Source organism: Macaca fascicularis, chromosome 16, assembly GCF_037993035.2.
Source record: "Macaca fascicularis isolate 582-1 chromosome 16, T2T-MFA8v1.1".
Lineage (NCBI taxonomy): Eukaryota > Metazoa > Chordata > Mammalia > Primates > Cercopithecidae > Macaca > Macaca fascicularis.
Genome location: NC_088390.1, coordinates 20,551,638 through 20,577,885, shown reverse-complemented (window position 1 = coordinate 20,577,885; position 26,248 = coordinate 20,551,638). Strand labels below are relative to the sequence as shown.

The window sequence follows — 26,248 nt, the reverse complement described above, 5'->3', positions numbered from 1 at the left end:
GCTGGGATTACAGGTGCCTGCCAACACGCCCAGCTAATTATTTTTTTATTTTTTATTTTTAGTAGAGACAGGGTTTCACCATCTTGGCCAGGCTGGTCTTGAACTCCTGACCTCATGATCCACCTGCCTAGGCCTCCCAAAGTGCTAGGATTACAGGCGTGAGCCACCATACCCAGCCTATAAGTGGCAACTTCTAAGCTACCTACCTGCTGGACTGAAAGCTAAAAGCCCTGCTGCTTATAATGAGAAGCCAGACACTAATCATATAACTGTTGTTCCCTTGCATGTGATGAGTAATTTTTCTTTTGCTGTTTTTGAGCTTATGCCTTTGGCTTTCAACAGTTTGACTAGGATGTATCTAGATGTGGTGGATCTCTTTGTGACTGTCCTACTTGGAGCTCACAAAGTTTCTTGGATATGTATATTAATGTTTGTGGTAGCCTAAATAATACCTTTCAAAGATGTCCACATTCTAATCCTAATCTCTAGAATCAGTGGGCATGTTACTTCACTTATATGGTAAAAAGAAACTTTGCAGCTGTGATTAAATTAAGAATCTTGAGATAGGGAGATTATTCTAGACCCTCCAGAAGAAATCAAGCACTGCTGATGGCTTAATTTTAGGACTTCCAACTTTTAGAACTGTAAGATAATAAATATGTGGTTTATTAAGCCACTAAATTTGTGGTAATTTTATTATAGCTCTCGGCAAGTATGTCACAGACTCCTGCTGCTCTTACTCAAAGTTCCATGTTTTTTCATGAATAAATGCTTCTTTTTTAAAAAACGGAGTTTTGCTCTTTTACCCAGGCTGGAGTGCAATGGTGAGATCTTGGCTCACTGCAACCTCTGCCTCTTGGGTTCAAGAGATTCTCCTGCCCCATCCTCTTAAGTAGCTGGGATTACAGGCATGCACCACCAAGCCCGGATAATTTTCGTATTTGTAGTAGAAACGGGGTTTTCACCATGTTGGCCAGGCTGGTCTTGAACTCCTGACCTCAGATGATCCACCCACCTCAGCCTCCCAAAGTGCTGGGATTACAGGCATAAGCCACCATGCCTGGCCAAAGAAATGCCTCTTGATTTATTGCATGTCTTAGGTCAATTTCCACACCCATGAAATGGCTGTTTTTGACAATTTCGTCCTGTTTCATACTTTCTTTTTTTTTTTTTTTTTTTTTTTTTAGACGGAGTCTCGCTCTGTCGGCCGGGCTGGAGTGCAGTGGCATGACTCAGCTCACTGCAAGCTCTGCCTGCCGGGTTTACGCCATTCTCCTGCCTCAGCCTCCTGAGTAGCTGGGACTACAGGCGCCCGCCACCTCGCCCAGCTAGTTTTTTGTATTTTTTAGTAGAGACGGGGTTTGACCGTGTTAGCCAGGATGGTCTCGATCTCCTGACCTCGTGATCCGCCTGTCTCGGCCTCCCAAAGTGCTGGGATTACAGGCTTGAGCCACCAGGCCCGGCCCATACTTTTTTAATAGGTTGGTTTTCTAGGAGATTTCCCAGCCTCCTTGTCTGCCATACCAGATACCTTGCCCTCTTGCCAAGGACCTTTTATCCATTCAGACACTCTATGCCTTAATTTTTTTTTTTTTTTTTTTAAATAGAGATGGAGTCTTTTTATGTTGCCCAGGCTGGTCTTGAACTCCTGGACTCACGTGATCCAGTGATCCTCCTACCTTAGCCTCCCGAAGTGTTGGAATTACAAGTATGAGCCACCATGCTTGGCTAAAGAAAATTCTATGGTATTTAACTGGAGAACTGAATCCATTAACATTCAGTGTTATTATTGATAAGAACTTAATACTGCCATTTTGTTCCTTATTTTCTGGTTGTTTTGTAACTCCTCTCTTCCTTTCTTCTGTTCTTCCTTTGTGGTTAAGTGATTTTCTCTGGTAGAATGTTTTGTTGCTTTGTATTTTTAGTAAACCTATTGTAAGTGTTTTGTATTGTGGTTCCCATGAACCTTACAAAAAAAATCTCACAGATGTAACAAGTCATTTTAAAGAGATGACAACTTATCTTAAATAACAAAGAAACAAATAGAAATAAAGAAAAATATGTTTAAAAAAATGCTTCTACACTTTATCCTCATCCCCCCCATTGACTTTTAGTTGTCTCAATTTACATAATTTTATATTATCTACCTCTTAACAGGTTGGTATACCTATTATTGTTTTGATAGATTTGTCTTTTCTAGCTCCACACTAGAGTTATGAGTGAATTGCACACAATTACAGTATCAGAGTATTCTGGGTTTGTCCATGTACTTACCTTGATCAGTGGGTTTTATACCTTCAATGGTTTCCTATTTGCACATCGAGTGTTTTCTTTCTGTTTGAAGAACTCCCTTTAGCATTTCTTGTAAGGTGGGTTTAGTGGTGGTAAATTCTCTCAACTTTGGTTGTCTGGGAAATACTGTATCTCTCTTTCATATTTGAAGGACAATTTTGCTGGATACAGTATTTTTGAATGGCAGTTATTTTTTTCTTTCAGCACTTTGAAAATGTTGTTCCACACCTCCCTGGCCTGTATGGCTTCCTGTATGCTTTTTTGCATCGTGGTTCCCATGAGGCTTCTTCATCGAGAAGTCTGTTGCCAGACAAATTGGAGCTCCTTTATGTTATTTGCTTCTTTTTTCCTGCTGCTCTTAGGATTCTCTCTTTGTTGACCTTTAAGAGTCTGATTATTATATGCCTTGGGGTCTTATTTGGGTCAAATTTGATGTTCTCTGATTTTCCTGCTCCCGAATATTTGTATCTTTCTTAAGTTGTGTAAAGTTTTCTGTTGTTATTTCTCAGACTAAGGTTTCTACCCTTTGCTCTTGCTCAACTCTCTCCTGAACACCAATAATTCTTAGTCTGGGCCTTTTCAGGTAGTTTTCTATATCTTATGGGCAATCTTCATGGCTTTTTGTTATTTTTTTTTCACTTTTGTGTATTTTCTGGTTTTGTTTGTTGGTTTGTTTTTTATAGTTTTGCTCTGTCGCCTAGGCTGGAGTGCAGTGGCATGATCCTGGCTCACTGCAACTTCCACTTCCTGGGTTCAAGCGATTCTCCTGCCTCAGCCTCCTAAGTAGCTGGGATTTCAGGTGCACGCCATCACACTTGGCTAATTTTTTATACTTTTTGGTAGAGACAGGATTTCACCACATTGGCCAGGCTGGTCTCCAACTCCTGTACCTCAAGTGATCTACCCTTGGCCTCCCAAAGTTCTGGGATTACAGGCATGAGTCACCGTGCCCAGCCGTGTATTTTCAAATCGTCTTTCAGCTCACTGATTCTTTCCTCTGCTTGATCCATTCTGCTGCTGAAAGCCATTAATGAATTTTTCAGTTTAGCAAATGTATTTCTCAGTTCTGAGATTTCTGTTTTTTATTTCAATATCTTTGTTAAGTTTCTCTGATAAATTTCTGAATTTTGTGTGTGTGTGTGTGTGTGTGTGTGACCTTGGAGATCATTGAGTTTCCTTGAAACTACTATTTTGAATTCTTTTTTAAAAAATTATTTTTTAGGGCTGGGCATGGTGGCTTCTCCCTGTAATCCCAGTGTTTTGGGAAGCTTAGGTGGGAGGATTGCTTGAGCCCAGGAGTTTGACAGCAGTCTGAGCAACATGGTGAGAACTTGTCTCTACAAAAAATATAAAGTAAATTTCAAAAATTATTTTATTTTTTAAATAGAGACACTATCTCACCATGTTGCCCAGGCTGGTCTCAAACTCCTGGGCTCATGTAGTCCTCCTGTCTTAGCCTCCTTGATGCTTGGGATTACACGCCTGAATCACTGTGCTGGCCTATTTTGAATTCTTGATCCTCCCACACTGTGCCCAGATGACCTGTAGGTAAAAACCTCCTGCAGTGTTGTGTTGCTGAGTAGCCATTATGATTTGCCATCTCCTTTGAATTACAGAGCAGAGTTTCCAGGGCTGGGGATGGCAGTCCTGCCTCCCACCTTTGTCTCTGCCTGTCCTCAGGATTTCCCCCTTCAGGCACTTGAGATGCTTCCTGTGGGTTAAGGCAGGGACAAATCTCCTGCTAGGGAATCCAAGATGATGAGGATGTTGGTTGTTCATCTCAGTCTAACTTTTTCCAGTGCAAAAATGGTGACTTGCAGGGAAATTTTCCTCACACTTGGTGCCAGGTAGAATGGATGTGGAAGTCCAATTCTCTTACCAACTGCTGGGAGCTTTTTCATTTCTCCATGGCCTCGAGAATTGTCTCATCTTCATGTATGAGTTCTGGGACATTTCTGGTGATAATCTCAGCACTATACATTTGTTTTTGGTTTTCTGTGGAAGTGAGTGAAGTCAGTTTGTTTCTGTGTTGCTACTTTGGAACCAGAAGTAGTCCAAATATATATTCTCATTTCTGCACTCTTTTTGTTAACCCCATGTTCAGTGGGCTGACTTCCATGTGTACTTCAGGGCCCCAAGTTCTGCCATAGCCCAAGGCTTCAGAGTCTTCACTGATATAAGGCATGCTGGTTTTGGTCTACAACAGTGACAGCATTTAAAATGTCCTGAGATCACTGGCTACAGCAAGACCCCCAGCTCTGTTCAGCAACTCAACAGACTCTAAGCGCCACAAATTTCCCAAGGACTTATTAATATAACTATCCCACTGCTAGAAATTAAAATCTTGATAACACAGACAAAAAACCCTAATCACATAGAAATTATGTCTCTGAAATAATCCTATCCAAATGCCTTCATAGTAATGCATGTCAATTAGAAACTTTCAAGAAGAGATGCCTTTTAAGACATTATATATGCCAAGTTAAATAAAAAATGTTTGGGGAAAAAGGCAATATCCTTAATTCCAAGTTTATGAGAAAAAAAGACAGTAGATCATTGCAAAACTTACCTCTTGTTGTAAGAATTAACGTTTCCTCACTTTAACCAGTACCCTTGGCCTGGGGTCAATTGCTATAGTTCTCCAACCACATCTTCCTTCTGATTCAGTAAGAAACCACATTTTGTTTCTTGCAATTCATTGTTTTTTCCACAAAATAAATTCTCTTTAAATTCAAGTCTGACTTGCTTTTTGCTTAAGATCAAATTGCTAGCTGCCATTTTTCTATTGAGATATAAATAAATTTGAGGTGTGAATGACCACTTCACATGGTTGATACAGCAAACTATTGTTGGAACCAGGCAGATCTTGGATCAAATACCAACATCATACTGACTAAGTGAGTACCTCTGAACAAATTACTTAATGTTTTAGCCAGTTTCCTCATCTGCAAAATGTATCTAATATCTGCCTTATAAGATTGCAGAAAGGATTAAATACATATATGCATGTTTTTTGTTTTCTGTTTTGTTTTTGTTTTTGTTTTCTGAGACAATGTCTCACTCTGTCACCTAGGCTGGAGTGCAGTAGTGTGATCTCAGCTCACTGCAGCCTTGACCTCTGGGATTCAAACGATCCTCCCACCACAGCCTCCCAAGTAGCTGGGACTACAGGTGCACGCCATCATGCCCAGATAATTTTTTGTAGAGATCCAGTTTTGCCACGTTGCCCAGGTTGGTCTTGAGTTCCTGAGGTCAGGCAATCTGCCTGCCTCAGTCTCCCAAAGTGCTGGGATTACAAACATGTGCTATGCTACAGCCCCCAGGCTTATATGTAGATTAGGAGGCCTTTTATTTGGTTTAGCTAAATGATATTATTACGACAACTACTGGATTATCTATCTGGAGTGGGTGTTAGGTAATATAAGAAACAATAAAGAGAAGGAACGAAGAAAATGGATAAATTATTATTCTTCCTTGTGCCCAACACTAATGGGCAACAAAATTAACTACAGATGCTCTTCAATTTACATAGGGTTATATCTCAATAAACCCATCATAAGTTGAAAATACCATAAATAAAAATGCATTTAATACACCTAACCTACCAAACATCATAGCTTAGCCTAACCTACCTTAAACATGCTCAGGATGCTTACATTAGCCTACAGTTAGGCAAAATCATCTCAGATAAACCTATTTTATAATAAAGTGTTGACTATTTCATGTAATTTATTAATGCTGTACTGAAAATGAAAAACAGAATGGGTGTATAGGTACTTGAGTATAGTTTCTACATGCATATGACTGTTACACCATCATAAAGTTGAAAAATGGTTGAGTAAAACCATCTAAGCTGGGAACCATCTGTGGTTTAAATTTCCTTATCTCTCCTTATCCAGCAATGGAAAATGAAGCGACCTTTTAAAATTCCCCTTTTCATTAACTGAGATGCGTCTACAAGTACAATATTCTACCACATGCAACATTCTAAGAAATGTAACGTTTTCCCGTAAACCTGCATTTAAAAGTTTTTAAACACATTTTCTGAAGAATTGCTGAGAAACATTCCATTAAGTACCACAATTGAAAAATTGACAGGTTGATTTCTTTTTTTTTTTTTTTTTTGAGATGGAGTCTCGCTTTGTCGCCCAGGCTAGAGTACAGTGGAGCGATCTCGGCTTACTGCAAGCTCCGCCTCCTGGGTTCATGCCATTCTCCTGCCTCAGCCTCCTGAGTAGCTGGGACTACAAGCACCAGCACCATGCCTGGCTAATTTTTCGTATTTACTTTTAGTAGAGACAGGGTTTTACCATGTTAGCCAGGATGGTCTTGATCTCCTGACCTCGTGATCCACCCGCCTCAGCCTCCCAAAGTACTGGGATAACAGGCATAAGCCACCGTGCCCGGCCTACAGGTTGATTTTTTTTTTAATCCACTAGAATGGTGGGGGTCTCTACCATTTCTCTGAATAGATTCCTTTGGAAATCTGATTTTTACTATGTCTGCTAAAAGGCAACTATATAAAAATTTGTGGAAGTGATTTCAGGAGACCTACAAAACCCTTGAAGCCCATCTGTACACTCCAAGTTACAATACCTACTTTTACTGGAAAATCTTTTTTTTTTTTTTTTTTTTTGGAGACAGAGTCTTACTCTGTCACCCAGGCTGGAGTGCAGTGGCGTGATCTGGGCTCATTGCAATATCCGCCTCCTGGGTTCAAGTGGTTCCTCTGCCTCAGCCTCCCAACTAGCTAGGATTACAGGCATGCACCACTATGCCCAGCTAATTTTTGTAATTTTAGTAGAGACAGCATTTCACCATGTTGGCCAGGCTGGTCTCGAACTCCTGACCTCAGGTGATCCACCCACCTTGGCCTCCCAGAGTGCTGGGATTACAGGCGTGAGTCACCATGCCCAGCCTGGAAAATCCTTCTGCAATGCAAATATTCACCATTTAAACTTGGGTGAATTAGTAAACCTGGGTTTTTATAAATCTAGATTCCTTAAACTGAGGCAGTCCAGCATGACAAATGAAATGCTTGTTAGATTTATAGTTCCTGCATGTCGGAGCAACTGATTTGGAATAAAAATGTTGCCGCCATTTACTTCCTCTGTTTGATTTGGGAACTTATCCCATTTGGACCCCAGTTTTCTCACCTCCAGAATGAGTAGATTCTCATTCTACCTGCATCTCAAGGCAGTTATAAGATAAGACCTAAAGAGGTAACAGTTCCTTATTCACCGTAAAGCATTACATGTTGAATGGAGTCTGCTGGAATGATCGGTCTTCAGACCTGTCCTCAGCTGCTACAAGCATCCTCTACTGCTGCATGTCTACATCGGGTGAGTGTTTCTCAACCTGAGAGTAAGAAATTAGATCACAAGAAAGCCCAGAATTGTCTAGAACCTCCTGCCAGAGTTCCTAGAACCCTTGGTTGCACTTGACCTGTCCACAGGTGGTCTCTCTCTGGTGGCCTAAGAAAGGCCACTTGATTCATCTCTATGTTTCCTGTGCCATGCACAAGCTTGATGCTGAATAAACATCTGCTGACTTAATGATAAACAAATGAAAAGTAGATGTGAAAAAGAGCAAACACTTTTAACATGTTAGGCTCCCTCGCTGTAATCTTCTAGTTTTCAGTAACTGGGATTTCAGGACCCCAATTGCTGCCCCCAAGAGCCAGTAGTCAGCAATAACTACAACTCTTTTGTGCAAGCTGCCAGATTGGATCCTCCGAAGGGGATCACACAAGTGTATGAGAACCACTATTTGACTGTCATAATTTGTAAATCTCATGGGTTAAAATGAGAGGAAAAAAACTGACCCTCTGTAAATATCTGACAATGGATAGGGAGAGAGGAACTATGCTCCTTTCAGGTGTTTTTTATGTATTACGAAATGCTGTAACGTCACAATCCTTCATTCCTTTGAAAATGTTGTAGAAAACACTATATATGCCAACTTCACAAATCTGAAGTACATTTTTATTTCTAATATAATTAATATTTTGCCCATCCTGTGGCTATTTCTAACATGGCAGCTTTGAGTGAAACAATATTACACAGATGTCCAAATCATATTTTAAAAACAAGTAATTTTGGATGGGCACAGTGGCTCATGCCTGTAATCCCAGCATTTTGAGAGGCCAAGGCTGGCAGATCACTTGAGGTCAGGAATTCAAGACCAGCTTGGCCAACATGGTGAAACTCCATCTTTACTAAAAATACAAAAATTAGGCCGGGCGCAGTGGCTCACACCTGTAATCCCAGCAGTTTGGGAAGCCGAGGTGGGCGGATCACCTGAGGTCAGGAGTTTGAGACTAGCCTGGCCAACATGGTGAAACCCTGTCTCTACTAAAAATACAAAAATTAGCCAAGCATGGTGACAGGTGCCTGTTATCCCAGCTACTCGGGAGGCTGAGGCAGGAGAATCACTTGAACCCGGGAGGTGGAGGTTGCAATGAGTCAAGATTGTACCACTGCACTCCAGCCTGGGCAACATACAAGACTCCACCTCAAAACCAAACAAAACCCCAAGTAATTTTTAGCCTATTACTATGAAAGGAAAATATCTTGGGCTCCTTCAAGCTGGGAACTGCTCAAGGCAAATCTACCTCCTATTCTATTCATAGTCATCCCTTTGCTCACAGAGATAGATGCATATTTTGATTGCCTCCTTTGGAAAGACTCTTCAGAAACTCAAAAGAATGTAACCAATTGTCTCTCACCTACCTGTGACCTGGAAGCCCTGGGAGTAATGGTGGGGTGGGGAAGGGGGGTGAGGGGGTGGGAGGGCTTGCTTGCTTTGAGTTGTCCCTGCATTTCTGGATGGAACTAATGTACTTCTTGCATATATTGACTGATGTCTCATGTCTTCCTAAAATGTATAAAACTTAGTTGTTCCAGAACCACCTTGGGCGCACATGTCTTCAGGACTTTCCGAGGCTGTGTGATGGGCACATCCTCAACCCTGGCAAAATAAACTTTCTAAATTAACTGAGACCTGTCTCAGATTTTCTCGGTTCACATTTTGGTAACCATGGGGGTATTCTGAGTGGGGATGCCCTTGACCTTTGACAAATTTCCTACCGGTGCTTGGTACCAGCATGAACTACCTTTATGACAATTTGCTGGGGTCTGAAAGCACTCCCTCCAGAGAATCCCTGATCTCCCAAAATTTGATCAAGATCTAAAGTTTATTTTGCTGTATAACTCCTCTCATTTTTTGGAGTTTTACCTGCTTCCAGCACAAGGAAGACAAGTGATTTTCCTGCTTCCATGATGATGGAAGGCAGTAACTCCTGTGTGGAGTTTGAGATTAGGGTTTTGTTTTTTTTTTTCTTTCCTGCTTGTAGAAACCACTCTTCAGCCTGAGACCAATCTCTAGGTAAGTAACTGAACTGGGTTTTGTCTTGGTTAAAGTTAAGATTAACAACTAACTGGTCATAATTCCTCCTTACCATTAGAGTGCTCAGTGATCCTATTGCTCTGTGTGTGTGTGTGTGTGTGTGTGTCTGTTTGCTATTTTGTTCCTGTCTGAAGTTTTTGTTTAAGGATCCTAATTCTAGTTCAGAGATGCATTCTAAAGGGACTTCACTATTGCTTTTTCTCTCAAATTTAATCTTAATTCAGTTTGTCTGTATGCACTTGTGTGAGGAACTGAACTGTTTTTCTCAGTTGAGAAGAAAAAAGGCGTTTTGCTCCTCCCAGCCGAAAGGTGCCCCTGGGTGACCGGTGGCCTCCTGGGGGTGTCTGGGGTTAAGTTCCACCCCTCCACAATGACATGCAGCAGCCTTGCAGGGAAATCCCCAACAGAAATTAATTTTTAAAATAGCTCTTCCAGGAAATACATATAAGCACTGATCACCCAGCATTCTGAGCCCTCTCTGAGGTCATAGACTTCTGGAGAGAAAAAATGAGACACGTAAAAGGGTGGGAACGACTCAATGATGACATACTGTGTAGTCCTGCCCACAAGGAGCACATATCGATTCACCACATAAAAACCCTAGACTACAGCTCAGTTCCCGCTTTTAAGAAAAAAAAGAAAAAGGGCAGGAAACAAATAATCAAAGAATGATGAGAAAAGAAGGAGAATGACCCCCTTTTGAGCACTCCATAGGTTTTATGGCACCTCTACTTGCCAAAGTTTATGTAAAATGGAAATAATATGGTCTTTGTGCACATTCACATTAAGGAAAAAGAGGACTAAGGTTGACCTGCAAACTACAGAGTTCCTAAGTATTCTTTTTCTCTATTTTTTCTTTTCTGCCTGCTCTCCATCTGCTGTTAGTTTTCTATTAAGATAAAAACCACTGTTTAGATCCAACAAGCTATTTTTGCAAACCACTAAATTTCTATTAATCTCATGGCTAAAAGTTCTGAAGTAAAAGCTATAGGGTGTTGGGGTGTGTGTGTATTTAAAAGACCTGGCCGGGCGCGGTGGCTCAAGCCTGTAATCCCAGCACTTTGGGAGGCCGAGGCGGGCGGATCACAAGGTCAGGAGATCGAGACCACAGTGAAACCCCGTCTCTACTAAAAATACAAAAAAAAAATTAGCCGGGCGCGGTGGCGGGCGCCTGTAGTCCCAGCTACTCAGGAGGCTGAGGCAGGAGAATGGCGGGAACCCGGGAGGCGGAGCTTGCAGTGAGCCGAGATCGCGCCACTGCACTCCAGCCTGGGCAAGAGCGTGAGACTCCGTCTCAAAAAAAAAAAAAAAAAAAAAAAAAAAGACCTTTATAATTTCTATAACCCAAACTTTTTCTCTCCTCATCTTATAATGTAAACTGTGCTATTTGACTTTCACCTGAATTGGTTCCTTTAACATGAAAATTTAAGGCTATTTAGCTGACAGCTGCCCAGGGTTGTAAAACAGGTTATCAAGAATCTGAAAGTCTGATATGAATCTACAAAATTCATTTTATGAATCTACAAAATGTACTTCTAATGATACTTCTAATGGTACTACAAAATGAATCTACAAAATGTACTTCTATTGGCATGCCTAATATGTCTACATATTTACATATTGTGTACAGAATGTTTCACTATTAAAAATATATATAAAAGAGCTCTGAGTAATTGGCTTTAAAAAAGCACCTAAATCAGATACTAAAAAAGACGAGTCAAATGCTTTTTCAAGTTCATGTAACTTAAGTAAAATATTTAATAAATAAGCTAGTTTTAAAATTATTGGTAAAGTAATATTAGAAATGTGTTAACAATTGCCAGCATACTTTTTTTTTTTTTTTTTTTTTTTTGAGACGGAGTCTCGCTTTGTCGCCTAGCCTGGAGTGCAATGGCCGGATCTCAGCTCACTGCAAGCTCCACCTCCCGGGTTTACGCCATTCTCCTGCCTCAGCCTCCCGAGTAGCTGGGACTACAGGCGCCTGCCACCTCGCCTGGCTAGTTTTTTGTATTTTTTAGTAGAGACGGGGTTTCACCGTGTTAGCCAGGATGGTCTTGATCTCCTGACCTCGTGATCCGCCCGTCTCAGCCTCCCAAAGTGCTGGGATTACAGGCTTGAGCCACCGCGCCCGGCCGCCAGCATACATTTTTGCCTGCATTTATTAATCAAGCAATTTCATAATTCTCTGCCAGATATATTAAGGTGTCAACATATGGCACAGGGGTTTCAAAACTTCAAACCCAGCCCAAAACGAATGATCTTTGCTTGTGTAATTTTTAATAAATAAGACATTAATATTGGTTTAATGAAAATAGCTGCATCTTAAATATAGTAAGATTACTGTAACTTCTCATCTCACGGCTTTAGGCAGTCTAGTCCACAGGCAACAAGGAGGTTCCTTTTGGGAAAGGACTGTTACCATCTTTGTTTCAAAGCTAAACTATAAACTAAGTTCCTTCCAAAGTTAGTTCAGCTTATGCCCAGGAATGAACAAGGACAGCTTGGAGGTTAAGAGCAAGATGAAGTTAGTTAGGTCAAATCATTTTTCACTGTTAAGATTTTGCAGTGGTGGTTTCATAACTTTAAATTATGACTATCATAGTTTCAATAATGTATGTAAACAATTAAAATAAAATAATTTGGTAAATGTAATAGGATAAATACTTGTAGATAAACTGGTCATAATTTAGAACATAAAGTTAAATTAAATAATAGGTATTTAATTATTTGGGTATTTTCCAATAAATATATATTGTAGGAAAACCCTCTTGCTAAAAAACAAAACACTCTTGCTAAAAGGTGAACAAGTTCTGTCTAATTCAAAGCTTAAAGGTTACATATAAAACAAGGTAAAAGGAACCAGAAAATAAAAAGAGACATAAAGAAAGTTATAAAAATAAAGAGGTAAATTTTTGTATGTGTGGTAAGAAAGCTTAAAGAAAAATAATTTTATATGAGAAAGAATCTTGTATGGTAAATTTAGTCCTAAAATAAAATGACTGGTTGTTTAAGAAGGAGGGATGTTTCAGGCATGGTGGCTCACACCTGTAATCCCAGCACTTTGGGAGGCAGAGGCAGGTGGATCACGACGTCAGGAGATTGAGACCATCCTGGCTAACACAGTGAAACCCCATCTCTACTGAAAATACAAAAAATTAGCCGGACGTGGTGGCAGAAGCCTGCAGTCCCAGCTACTTGCGAGGCTGAGGCAGGAGAATGGTATGAACCCAGGAGGCAGAGATTGCAGTGAGCCAAGATCATGCCACTGCACTCCAGCCTGGGTGACAGAGCGAGACTCTGTCTCAAAAAAAAAAAAAAAAAAAAAAATAGGGAGGGATGTTCAAGAGAAATCAGAAAGCCCAGAAAGCCCAAGCATGTCATGAATGATCAGTGTAAGTTGCAATAAGAGGATTTTTTTTTTCTTTTTTTCTTTTTTTTTTTTTTTCAAAATGAGGCTGGGCGCAGTGGCTCACGCCTGTAATCCCAGCACTTTGGGAGGCCAAGGTGGGCGGATCACGAGGTTAGGAGATCGAGACCATCCTGGACAACACAGTGAAACAACATCTCTACTAAAAATACAAAAAATTAGCCAGAAGCTGGGCGCGGTGTCTCATGTCTGTAATCCCAGCACTTTGGGAGGCCAAGGGAGGTGGATCACCTGAGGTTGGGAGTTTGAGACCATCCTGACCAACATGGAGAAACCCCATCTCTACTAAAGTATAAAACTAGCTGGGCATGGTGGCACATGCCTATAATCCCAGCAACTCGGGAGGCTGAGGCAGGAGAAACGCTTGAACCCGGAGGGTGGAGGTTGTGATGAGCCAAAATTGTGTCATTGCACTCCAGCCTGGGCAACAAGAGCAAAACTCCATCTCAAAAATAAAAAAAATTAGCCAGGCGTGGTGGCAGGCACCGGTCCCCACTACTCTGGAGGCTGAGGCATGGAGGCTGAGGCAGGAGGATGGTGTGAACCCAGGAGGCGGAGCTTGTAGTTAGCCAAGATTGCACCACTGCACTCCAGGCTGGGTGACAGAGTGAGACACTGTCTCAAAAAAAAAACACAAAAAGAAAAATGGGCAGGTCTGGTGGCTCAGGCCTATAATTCCAGCAGTTTAGGAGGCCAAGGCAGGTGGATCACCTGAGGTCAGGAGTTCAAGACCAGCCTGGCCAGCATAGTGAAACCCCATCTCTACTAAAAATACACAAATTACCTAGGCGTGGTGGTGGGTGCCTGTAATCCCAGCTATACAGGAGACTGAGACAGGAGAATTGCATGAACTCTGGGGGCAGAGGTTGCAGTGAGCTCAGATCATGCCAGTGTACTCCAGCCTGGGTAAGAAAGTGAGACTCTGTCTCACACACATACAAAAAAGAAATAAAAATAAAAATAAATTTTAAAACCAAAAAACTTTAATATGACCAAGTTGTCATATTAAGTTTTGGTTTGCTTAGACATAAAAAAACTGAGATTAAAAACTTTTTTTTGACTGGGTGCGGTGGCTCACACCTGTAATCCCAGCACTTTGGGAGGCTGAAGCGGGCGGATTACCTGAGGTCAGGAGTTCCAGACCAGCCTGGCTAATATGGTGAAACCCCATCTCTACTAAAAATACAAAATTAGGTTTCTGACCTGTGGCAAGTAAAGAATGTCACTTTCTGACAGTCCCAGAAGTCCCAGGTTTATCCTGGAATCTCAAGAGGAGAGGAAATTCACCCAGCTCATAAGTATTTGATTATATAAATCATGGCTCAGCTTTAGAAAGTCTTATCTGAGATTCCCCCTATGGAACAAGTTCCATGAAAGCAATTTAAAACCCTATGTAAAAAAAAAGTTATTATTCTTGCTGCACTGTATACAAATAATTAGATCAAGTATAATAAAGCAAACCAGTCCTGGCATGATTTGTCTTTGGCAAAATTGGGAAACTAGAGAGAGAAAGTGTTATGTCTCAAAACTATGGTACACCTGTTGTTAGATTCTAGTTTTGCCCAATGTTTTTTCAATTTTTATTATTTTCTACAATTCGAACTGAATTTTTTTTTTTTTTTTTTTTTTTTTTTTTTTTTTTTTTGGGACAGAGTCTCATTCTGTCGTCCAGGTTGGAGTGCAGTGGTGCGATCTCGACTCACTGCAAGCTCCACCTCGTGGGTTCACGCCATTCTCCTACCTTACCATCCTGAGTAGCTGGGGCTACAGGCACCTGCCACCACACCTGGCAGTTTTTTTGTATTTTTAGTAGAGATGGGGTTTTACTGTGTTAGCCAGGATTGTCTGGATCTCCTGACCTCGTGATCCGCCCGTGTCAGCCTCCCAAAGTGCTGGGATTACAGGCGTGAGCCACTGCGCCTGTCCCTGAACTGAACTCTAATTTTTCTTGCTACAAGTCTTCAAAATAATGTTTTCAATTTTTTTCCTTTTTTCTTTCCTTCCATTTTTCCTAATTTGGAGTCTCTGAAAACTAAGCTGTGCTTTTTTAAAGCCCTGCAAACGGAAGCCAGACAACTTAGAAGAAAATAACAGCAACCTATTTACATATATAAGCCACTTTCATACCTGCTTCAGAGTAATGTGGCCTATATCAATTTTTCCAGGATTGTTCTTTGGTTTGTTATTGTTTTTCTCCCTTCCTCCCCCCATTTTCTCTTCATAGGACATGAGACTTCACAACCCGATAAGAATGAGCTTTCAGGACCTAACTAACTAGGAATAAACTGTCCTAGCCATGAGAGATCAGATGAAACCTGAGACCAGAGACTCGTTTTCTTCTAAAATGCTTTCTCCAAACGATTTTAAAAAAGAAAAGTGGGGAAATGTGAAAGGAAAGTATCTTGGGCTCCTTCTAGCTGGGAACTGTTCAGGGCAAACCCGCCTCCCATTTTATTCAAAGTCATCCCTCTGCTCACAGAGACAGATGCATATTCTGATTGCCTCCTTTGGAAAGGGTCATCAGAAACTCAAAAGAATGCAACCATTTGTCTCTCACCTATTGGTGACCTGGAAGTCCCTGAGGAGGGCCTTACTTTGAGTTGTCCCACCTTTCTGGATGGAACTAAGGTACTTCTCACATATATTGATTGATGTCTCATGTCTCCCTAAAATGTATAAAACCAAGCTGTGCCCCGACCACCTTGGTCACACGTCATCAGGACCTCCTGAGGCTGTGTCATGGGCACGTCCTCAACCTTGGCAAAATAAACTCTCTGAATTAACTGAGACCTGTCTCAGATTTTCTGGGTTCACATTACCATATATGGCTATTGAAAAGGAAAAATATTAATAACAATTACTAACTTTGTAAAATATTTGCAATGTGCCAGATGCTGAACTACACATTCTCCATACCCATGATTTCATTTCATCCTCATAGCAATCCTGAAGTAGGTATGAGTTATTTTCATTTGCTACATAAGAAAAGTACCTGAAGTCACATGGCTAGTAAATGGTGGAAAAGAGATTTCAACCAATGTATTCAGACTCTGAAGCCCACATTCTTAACTCTTAAGTGCATCAAATAGGGGGTCATGTAAAAAAAAAAATAATCCTTTAGTTGGAACTTTAAACAGGAAGGATTCTAATACTAAGAGATGAACAGATCCCTAAGCTTAGCTCTAATCACCTTGTTACAAGAAGTTTAGCCTAAAGCTGCCTCCTTACATATTTTAAGTTTAGCCTAAATGTCCCTCCATACCTAGTGACTTGTAACCTAACTGGATGTGCAAACAACCTTTAACGTACTCTTGTAACAAGTAGCCCAGTCTCAACCAATCACGGCAGCCCAGTTTCAGCCAGTCATAGGCAGCCAATTGCTCAAATAAGGCAAACACTAGGCTGCAACCAATCTAGCTGTTTATGTACCTCACTTTTTTTTTTTTTTTTTTTTTGAGACAGGGGATCTCCCTCTGCCGCCCAGGCTGGGGTACAGTGGTGTGATCATGACTCACTGCAGCCTCGACCTCCCAGGTTCAAGCGATCCTCCCACCTCAGTCTCCCAAGTAGCTAGGACCACAGGAATGAGTGGTACACCTGCTTTCATATATATATATATATATATATATATATATACACACACACACACACACACACACACACACACGCACACGCACATACATATACAGATACATATACCATACACACACACACATATATATATATTTCTTTTTTCTTGTAGAGATGGGGGTCTCCCTATGTTGCCCAGGATGGTCTCGAACTCCTGGGCTCCAAGCAATCCTCCTACCTTGGCCTCCTAAAGTGCTGGGATTATAGGTATAAGCAATTGGGCCTGGCCTCTACCTCACTTCCGTTTTCTGTATGTCACTTTCCTGTTTCTGTCCATAAATACTATCCAACCATGTAGCTGCCCTGGAGTCACTCTGAACCTATTCTAATTCCAGAAGCTGCTGATTTGCAAATCATTCTTTGTTCAGTTAAACTCTGTTGAATTTAATTTGTCTAAAGTTTTTCTTTTAACAACTCAAACAGAATACAAAGGGTTCTAAGCAACAATTGAACATAAACAAGCTAGCTGCTTAACAGGAACTCAGTAGTTTCCTTGATTCAGTTTAGCTAACACTTTAAACCAATAGCTGCTTAACAGGAACTCAGTACAGTTTCCTTGATTTAGTTTAGCTAATATTTTAAACTAATCTGGATTATAATGCCATACTCATACAGAATTCTGCAATGGTAGTTTCCTAAAGTAGTAATTTAATGACCACTAAGTGCTGCTCATATAAACTGGAAAAATGTATATCCCCTTCAGAACTTAGTGTTCCTAGTGCAAACATAGCTTACTTAATAAAACACTAGCTAAGTACAGCAAGAAAGCTCAAACCACTGGTAAGCAATATTCAATCAATTTATCAGTCATCTGAACCAGAGCAACTCTATTTTGAATACAGGCTGGGTAAAATAAGGCTGAGACCTACTGGGCTGCATTCCCAGGTTAGGCATTCTAAGTCACAAGATGAGACAGAGGTCGCATAAGATACAAGTCACAAAGACCTTGCTGATAAAGCAGGCTGAGGTAAAGAAGCCAGTCAAAACCCACCAAATGGAAAATGGCAATGAAAGTGACCTCTGGTCATCCTCACTGCTCATACATTCTAATTATAATGCATTAGCACACTAAACAACACTTCCACCAGCACTATACCAGTTTACAAATGCCATGGCACGGTCAAGAAATTACCCTATATGGTCTATGAAGGGAAGGAACCCTCAGTTACGGGAATTACCACCTCTTTCCTGGAAAATTCATGAATAATCCACCCCTTGTTTAGCATATAATCAGGAAATGACCATAAAAGTGGCCAGCCAACAGCCCTCAGGGCTGCTGTGCCTATGGAGTAGCCATTATCTTGTTTCTTTACTTCTCTAATAAACTTGCTTTCACTTTTCTCTATGGATTGGCCTCAAATTATTTCTTACACAAGATCCAAGAACCCTCTCTTGAGGTCTGGATCAAGCCTCTTTTCCGGTAGCAAACTCAGTGGCCATCACAGACCTCTCCCTCCACTAAGCAGTTTAAGTGGCCAAGTCTCATGTTACTGGGAACTTTAGAAGATGGGAGGGAGAGTTCAGGTAAAATCCTAAGGAATTTGTTGTATTTCCTATCTGGGTGGGTGGCAAGAAGCTTTCAAACTGAACTTACATGCCGTTCAATCCCAATTTTCACCCTCATGCTTATGGCTTTCCAGAACAGAGAGTTAATTTCTGCATTAAAATAACATTGGCCACCAAAGAAAGGTTTCATATGTGTATAATGGGGTGGGAATGAATAATTCCTACACCAGCCAACATTATGGATGTTGCTCTAGTCCAACATTTTTCTGTACTGTAAGTAAATTTTTTTTAGTTGTCATGCAAACATAGAGTAAAAATTTTAAAACTGAATTTTCCCTGTTGCCTAAAGGGAAGGAGATCTTTTCTCTCCTTCCTTTTCCTTACAGTGTTTCTTTGAAAAACCCAGTATTAATAAATTATTCCTCTTTCCCTTTGATATGCATGCAAATCTTTTTAAAGGCTAAATAAACTAGCCCTATCTTAGCTTTTTTAAACCCAATAAATACAGTAAAACCCAGGACTGTTTTTCTGAAGGGCCTGGAACCCCCTCCTTTATATTTATTTATTAATTTTTTTTTTAATTTTTTTTTTGAGATGAAGTCTCACTCTGTAGCCCAGGCTGGAGTGCAGAGGCACAATCTCGACTCATTGCAACCTCCGCCTCCCGGTTCAAGTGATTCTTCTGCCTCAGCCTCCCAAGTAGCTGGAATTACAGGCGCGTGCCACCACACCCAGCTAATTTTTGTATTTTTAATAGAGACGGGGTTCGACATGTTGGCTAGGCTGGTCTCAAACTCCTGACCTCAAGTGATCTGCTCTCCTCAGCCTCCCAAAGTACTGGAATTACAGGCGTGAGCCACCATGCTCAGCCAAACCCCCTGAACCCCCTATTTTAAATGGAAATATCCAGGAAGAAAATGACCCAGCCCTATCACTGTGGGAGTTTAACCTAGGCACCTCAACTACTCGTTTTATCATAGAGCTGTTTTATGTTTTCCTTTGGAAAAAAGTAACTAGGTAGCACAGATGACCAACTCTATTACCAGATGAATTTAGAATGAACTATGAAAGCATGTACAGCAAATGTCAAGTCTTCTTACAAGAGGACAAATTACCATTAATCTTGAGACTACATAATGGGTTGTATCTGCTCAGCTACATACAAATAAATGGTGGTATTTATTTGTATGTGGTATTTCTTTTTCTGAAAGAAACTGCATTAGTATATTATCCATAATACATCCCAGTCTGGTTTAATGCTTATTATTCTTTTTCTTTTTCTTTTCTTTTTTTTTTTTTTGAGTCAGGGTCTTACTTGTTGCCCAGGCTGGAATGCAGTTTACTGCAGCCTCAAACTCCTGGGCTCAAGTGATCCTCCTGACTCAGCCTTCTGAGTAACTGGGACGACAGGTGCACACCACCACACCTAGATAATTTTTTATTTTTTGTAGAGATGGGGTCTCCCTTTGTTGCCCAGGCTAGTCTCAAACTCCCGGCCTCACGTGATCCTCCTACCTCAGCCTCCCAAAGCACTGGGATTACAGGTGTGAGCCACCACATTCAGCCTCAGACAGGTCTTTACGTAACAAGATACAAGCTCCTCCTAGTCTCAAGATTTCACACATGCCCTTCCCTCCTTCTGTTAGCTCTTTGTCCATTTAACTCCAACTCAGTCCTTGAAGTCTCAGCTAAATATTATTTTCTTGGGAAAGCTTTCCCTGTCTCTCTTCATTTCCCCCCCAACACCTCCGCCGCCCCCAGCATGCCGGTGACTCCACTATATATTCTCACAGCACCCTCTACTGTTCCCCACAGCATGCATCACAATCGTAATTAACATTTAGTTTTATGTATATATTTACTGTCTATCTCCCTTGCTAGATTTACAAGCAATTTAAAGACAGGGGTTTTATTTGTTTTGGTCATCACTGTATCCACAACACCCAGCACAATGCTGGTACACTGTAAGCGTTCAATAAGTATCTGAAGGAATTAATAAGATTTGTAGCTAAGTGCTAGGTTCTGAAGTGATGTGGTATTGGATCTGCCTTTACTGGCTCTATGCCTTTGTTATTGTTGTTGTTTGAGACAGGGTCTCACTTCCCCCACCCCGCCCCAAGACGGAGTCTCGCTCTTGTAGCCCAGACTAGAGTGCAGTGGCGGGATCTCAGCTCACTGCAACCTCTGCCTCCCAGGTTCAAGCGATTCTCCTGCCAAAGCCTCCCGAGTAGCTGGGATTACAGGCACCCACCACCACACCCCGCTAATTTTGTTTGTTTGTTTTGAGACGGAGTCTTGCTCTGTCGCCCAGGATGGAGAGCAGTGGCGGGATCTCGGCTCACTGCAAGCTTCGCATCCCGGGTTCACACCAGTCTCCTGCCTCAGCCCCCCGAGTAGCTGGGACTACAGGAGCCCTCCACCACGCCCGGCTAATTTTTTTGTAATTTTTTTAGTACAGACGGGGTTTCACCGTGTTAGCCAGGATGGTCTCGATCTCCTGACCTTGTGATCCGCCCACCTCGGCCTCTCAAAGTGCTGGAATTACAGCGCCCAGCCAATTGTTGTATTTTTTAGTAGAGACTGGTTTCACCATGTTGGCCAGGCTGCTCTCGAACTCCTGACCTCAGGTGATCCGCCCGCCTCAGCCCCTAAAGGTGTGAGTCACCGTACCCAGCTAAGACAGGGTCTCACTTTGTCACCCAGACTTGAATACAATGGCGTGATCTCGGCTCACTGCAGCCTCAATCTCCCAGGTTCAAGCAATCCACTTGCCTCAGTCCCAACAAGTAGCTGGGACTACAGGCGTGTGCCACCATGCCTGGCTAATAGCTCTATGCCTTTGGATAAATTTCTCAACATCTCTAAGCCCATCTCTCCCTCCATAAATGAAGATTATAGTTCCTATTATTAGGGTTATTACGGGATTGAGTAATTCAGTAAAGGGATTAGTACAATGCCTGGAACATAGCAAACACTCAAAAAATATCAACTATTATTAAGGAATGGAGAAAAGGGGACATGTACATGGTAGGGAAGGCATATTCCACACCCTTGATAAAGGCACAAACATAGCTTCCATTACGCAAACACACCGTTGCAATCGGCAACAGTGTAAGCAAGTATTCTCCTTACTAAATGTATGAGTGTATGAAACCCAAACGTTATTTCAAAAGTAACTTCACGATTCTCAAATCATTACACAAAGGTTTGGAAACTGAAAAAAGAGCATTAGGTGGCTACCATTTGTTGAATACCTACTATGTGCCAGACACCAGCTGAGCACCTTGCAAGTGCAGTTTCATTTACGCTTCACAACAACCTTATGAGTGGGTTTGTTATTCCCAAAGTTACAGCTGAAGAAACAGACACTCCGAGTTTAAAACATTTGCCCAAAGCCGCACAGCCAGGAAGCCGCAGAGTTAAGTATTGGAAGAGCAAGACATCTCAAACAGCCATTCCCGTGGACGCTCGAGTCAGCACCCTCCTTCTGCCTTCTGAAAAACCGGAGTTCTTTTGGCTAATCCTAACTCGCCGTCACTGGCTAAGGTGCCACCGTCCCCCAGCGCTCAACCCTCGGTCTTGCCGCAGGCACACGCTGCGGGGGCTCCCCTACGTCGCGCAGAACAGGCTCGAGCCAAGAGCCCTCTGGGAGCAGAGGCCTTTCACACACAGCGCCCAGCGCGACACCCATTTCCAGCCGCGGAAACCGGACTCAAGAGACCTCGGCGACAGGCGGGGTTCCCAGCCAAGCACTCGCCGGAACCAAAGCCCTGGTCCCAGCGACTGGGCTGTCTTCCTTCAGAGTTCCGCGTTGCGGGGATCCGAAAGCCGCCCGGGATTCCGCGCGCTCCCCCAGGGCCCGCGGCCTTCGCTCTACCACTACACCGCTTCCCCTCACCCAGGCCGGGGAGTCGCCTCAGCTCAAGGCCAGACCTTATTCCCTGATCTCGGAGGTTCCTTCTTCCCCAGCCCCTACCTGGTTGCCGGAGAGACCATAGTCAATCCATCCTCCCGCCTCGGAAGTGACGTGTACGCAGCCGGCGAGGCTCCGTCCAATCACAGCGTTGAGGCTGCGCATGCGCGTTGGGCGGGCGTCCCTCAAGGTGTACGTAGGACCCGCTAAACCAGAGATCTGAACAGGGTCCACCTGCATAACTACAGTGCCTTCATCTTCCGGAGGGAAATTCCGAAGGTCGTGGCTGGTGTTCCGTGGACTTTCGGCGAAGAACATAGTTGGAGAATTCACGATACAGTTATCAAGATGATTATAATGCCACAGTAATCAGAACAGTGTGATAACTGGTACAAAGGTAAAAACAATGAATGAAAAAGAGAGAGGCCAGAAACAGACCCGCAGCTATGTCGTCACTTTTTCCTCCTACAAGTAGCCACGGTAATGCAATAAGGAAAGTTTTGTTCAATATATAGTGCTACGTCAATTGAATGTCGATTGGGGGAAAATGAACCTTGACTCCTATCTCAAGTAAAATAATTCTAGATGGATGGTAGACCAGAATGTGAACAGCACAACTCTAGACAATAAAATCGCAGAATATCATAACCATGAGAGAGGAAAATAACGTTTTAGCAGAACACAAAAAGTGCCAGTCCTAAAGGAAAAGGCTGATAAATTGGGCGTCAGTAACTATAAGATACCGAAAAGACCCCATTGAGAAAAGGGAAAGACAATAGAACAGACAAGATATTTGAAATACATATATCTGAAAATGAATTTTATTCAGAATATATACGTACTTCTTGCAAATAAATTTTTTGAAGGACCTGAAGTGATTTAAAAAAAAAAAAAAGCATGAAAAGAGGATATTGAGAGTAAAGGGCAGAGGAAGGAAGGGGCAGGGCAGAGGAAGGAAGGGGTGGGGGGACTCTCATCATTCAAAATTCATAAGATGGCAAATATGTGTAAGGTGGAAAATCTCCCTCTCTGTTCTCCAGGAACCCACTTCACCTCCCCCTAGGTAACAATGCTATTAGCTATGTGTGTCCTTTCAGAGCCAGTTTATTGATAGCCAAGCAATTATATATATATTCAACACCCCCTTGTTACACAAGCAATAGCATTCTGAAACACCCTTCTGTTCTTGCTTTTATTCACTTTAACGAATTAATATATCATGGAAATTCTTACAGATATCCACAAACTCTGAAAGTGGGAAATTTTATTTTTAACTAAATATTTATTTTTGGTGTTTTCACACAAGTTTTTATACCCTCCTGGTCCCTCTCCAATGTTCTAGAAACTCTAGATTCCTGCTTGCCTATTCACAAAGTTTGAATATCCTTTAACAAACCCAATATGAACCTGTGAGGCAGGAAAGTAGGGTCTGGAGGCAGGGAACCTAAGGCCAATTCACGCCGACTTCCTAGAACTAAATCAAAAGGAAAACCGGAACTTTCCATGCCCAAGTAACAAAAGGACCAGAAGCTACTCCCTTTGCAACCTGCCCTACTTTTCTGCCTGGCAGATGAAAAACTGAAGGTACCTCTGATTGGTCCCCTCTTGCAACCAATCAGGCTGATCACAGGCCACTACCCCTCTTTTACATAGGGTGTACACCAAGTAACCAACGGGAAACCTCTAGAGGATATTTAAACTGCAGAAAATTCTGTAACTGGGCTCTTGAGCCACATGCTAGGCAGGCTCCCACGCTCTGGAGTGTGCTTTTGTTGCATCATTCTTTCCTTGCTTTGTTTGTGCGTTTTGTCCAATTCTTTGTTCAAAACGCCAAGAACCTGGACACCCTCCACTGGGTAACGCCTGACTAAGTCAGTTTCCTGGGGTTCATTTCCTAGACCTGCTACCCTCTTAGCCAACCCACTCTTCAGTCCTGCATGGAATTTGTTTTAGAAGCAACTCAACACATTTCAATGTTTTGGTAACCAATTTGAACTGCATCTCCCAAATGCAAGTGTAAGAACTCTAACTTCACAGCCAGGATATTATACAAATAGATTCCAGTAGGCCGGGTGCAGTGGCTCACACCTGTAATCCAGCACTTTGGGAGGCTGAGGCAGGCAGATCACCTGAGGTCGGGAGTTTGAGATCAGCCTGACCAACATGGGGAAACCCCATCTACTAAAAATTTTTAAAAATCAGCCAGGCATGGTGTCGTGTACCTGTAGTCCCAGCTACTCAGGAGGCTGAGGCAGGAGAATCACTTGAACCCAAGAGGTGGAGGTGGCAGTGAGCAGAGATCACGCCACTGCGCTCCAGCCTGGGCAACACAGTGAGACTCCATCTCAAAAACAAACAAACAAAACAAATAGATTCCAGTGGTTAGCACAGTTCCATGGCTTTCTATGAAAACAAGATGGAAGAATTTTGTTTCCAAGAAGATGAACTAGACACAATTTTCCCTATTCCTTTTACTAAGTACAACTAAAAATTGTGGGCATTATATATAAAACAATCTAAGACTCCGAAAGGTGGAGAGAAGGAAACCAGCTAGCCACCCTGAGACCCAACGAACAATATGGTGGGTGTTGCCTTATATATCCCAGACTGGGTGCTAGGAAGTAAGAAACCTGGAAATGCCGACAGGCAAAGACAATGCCCTAAGAAAAGCCTTCTCTCTCTCTAGCCACAGGACCAGGAAAAGCACAGCCTCAGAAGACAGAAAATGTTTAGATAATAATGACTCTAATCCAGCCCAAACCACAGAAAGAACCCCATCCCCATGCTTGCCTCTTGGAAAGCCCAGACTGCCACCCATGCTAGGCTGTAAAGAGGCACCACCGTCCCCTCCCCCTGGCATGGTGTCAGAGAAGGCCAAGTGGAGGGCTGGATTTTCATTCCCACTGAGCAGCAAGGAGGCTCTCCCCCAGCATGGTATCAGTGGAAACCACATGGAGAACCTGGACTTCCACCCGACTTGATCGGAAGAAAGCACTCATCCCCTTCTCTGGGGTGGTGTCCGAGACAGTGTTCCATGAAAGGGCATATAGGCAAAGCCACCCTCAAATGCCCAAGGAGCTGGGAAAACATAGGAAGCAGACAAATCCAGTTTGTCAGTATAGGATAATTAATTAGAGGGAACTTACAGACAGAAGCATGGCCTTCAGTGTCCGCAAGGCCAGTGGATCTCCACACTGTAGCCTCCCAGAACCAGGGCTTATATCTTGGGGACAAAAATATATACTTACCCTGGAAGGAATGTGTAGATGGTTGAGAGAATGCTGTGGGTGTCACAACCTATGATTTCTGCAACAGCATCAAGGGTTGTTTCTGTAAAAAGGCAAAAGTTACAGTGAATAGGTGATCCTATATAAAGAGTAATACATCAACTAGACATTTTGGAGGCATTCCTGGAATTGGAGTTAGCAGATTCGCATTTAAAATAAAGTCACTCTTGTCCCTATAGGGAGCCAAGTGGAGAGTCAGAACTTTCAACATCACTCGGTGGCAACAAAGCCACCTCCCACCCCACATATCAGTGGAGGTCCCCTCCCCATCCCAGCAAGGGTGGTATCCCTGGAGGCCAACTGGAGAGCCTGAACTCCCATTCGTGCCAAATAACCTCCCTCCACATGTCAACAAAGGCCAAGTGGAAGGCCTGGACTTCCACCCCCACTTGGCAATAATGAAGAGGCATCCCCTTCCCCTGCCAAAGTGGGTCAGGAAGCCTGCTAAAACACAAGATTTAAATAAGGTCCAGAGTCTTACGACACCCCAAAGTCCAAGTTTCCACCAAAAAGCACTCATTATACCAAGAAATGGGAAAATCTAAACCTAAATGAGAAAACACAATCAACAGATGCCAACACAGCTGAGCACAGTGGCACACACCTGGAACTCCAGCACTTTGGGAGGCCAAGATGGAAGGATCCCTTAAACCCAGGAGTTCAAGACCAGCCTGGGCAACATAGTGAGACCCCACCTCTACAAATAACTTTTTTTTTTTTAAGTAGCAGGGCTTGGTGACATGTTCCTGTAGTCCCAGCTACCTGAGAGGCTGAGGCAGGAGGATC

The 26,248-nt window shown here is 42.4% G+C and overlaps 1 protein-coding gene and 1 long non-coding RNA gene across 15 annotated transcripts in view; both read right to left on the bottom strand.

The window, feature by feature from the left end:
* The window catches only part of DHRS7B (dehydrogenase/reductase 7B), a 64,023-nt gene extending 40,959 nt beyond the window's left edge, over positions 1-23,064 (bottom strand). For 9 of the 14 annotated variants that reach the window (XR_012425379.1, XR_012425380.1, XR_012425381.1 and 6 more), the window contains exon 1: positions 22,239-22,295. Coding sequence is in view for 7 of the 14 variants with exons in the window: in XM_045376214.2 (XP_045232149.2) it covers positions 22,239-22,258 (20 nt within the window). In the remaining 7 variants the exon portion in view is untranslated. Of the gene's footprint in view, positions 1-4,861; positions 4,951-21,520 lie in introns of all 14 variants that reach the window. The other 5 variants (XM_045376219.3, XM_074018839.1, XM_045376218.2 and 2 more) reach the window with 4 other exon arrangements.
* LOC141408766 (uncharacterized) lies at positions 10,539-11,729 on the bottom strand. The gene is made up of 2 exons (XR_012425383.1): positions 11,026-11,729; positions 10,539-10,720 (listed from the first exon to the last, which is right to left on the bottom strand). It is a non-coding gene; the product is annotated as an uncharacterized lncRNA (long non-coding RNA).
* Positions 23,065-26,248: the final 3,184 nt, after the last annotated feature.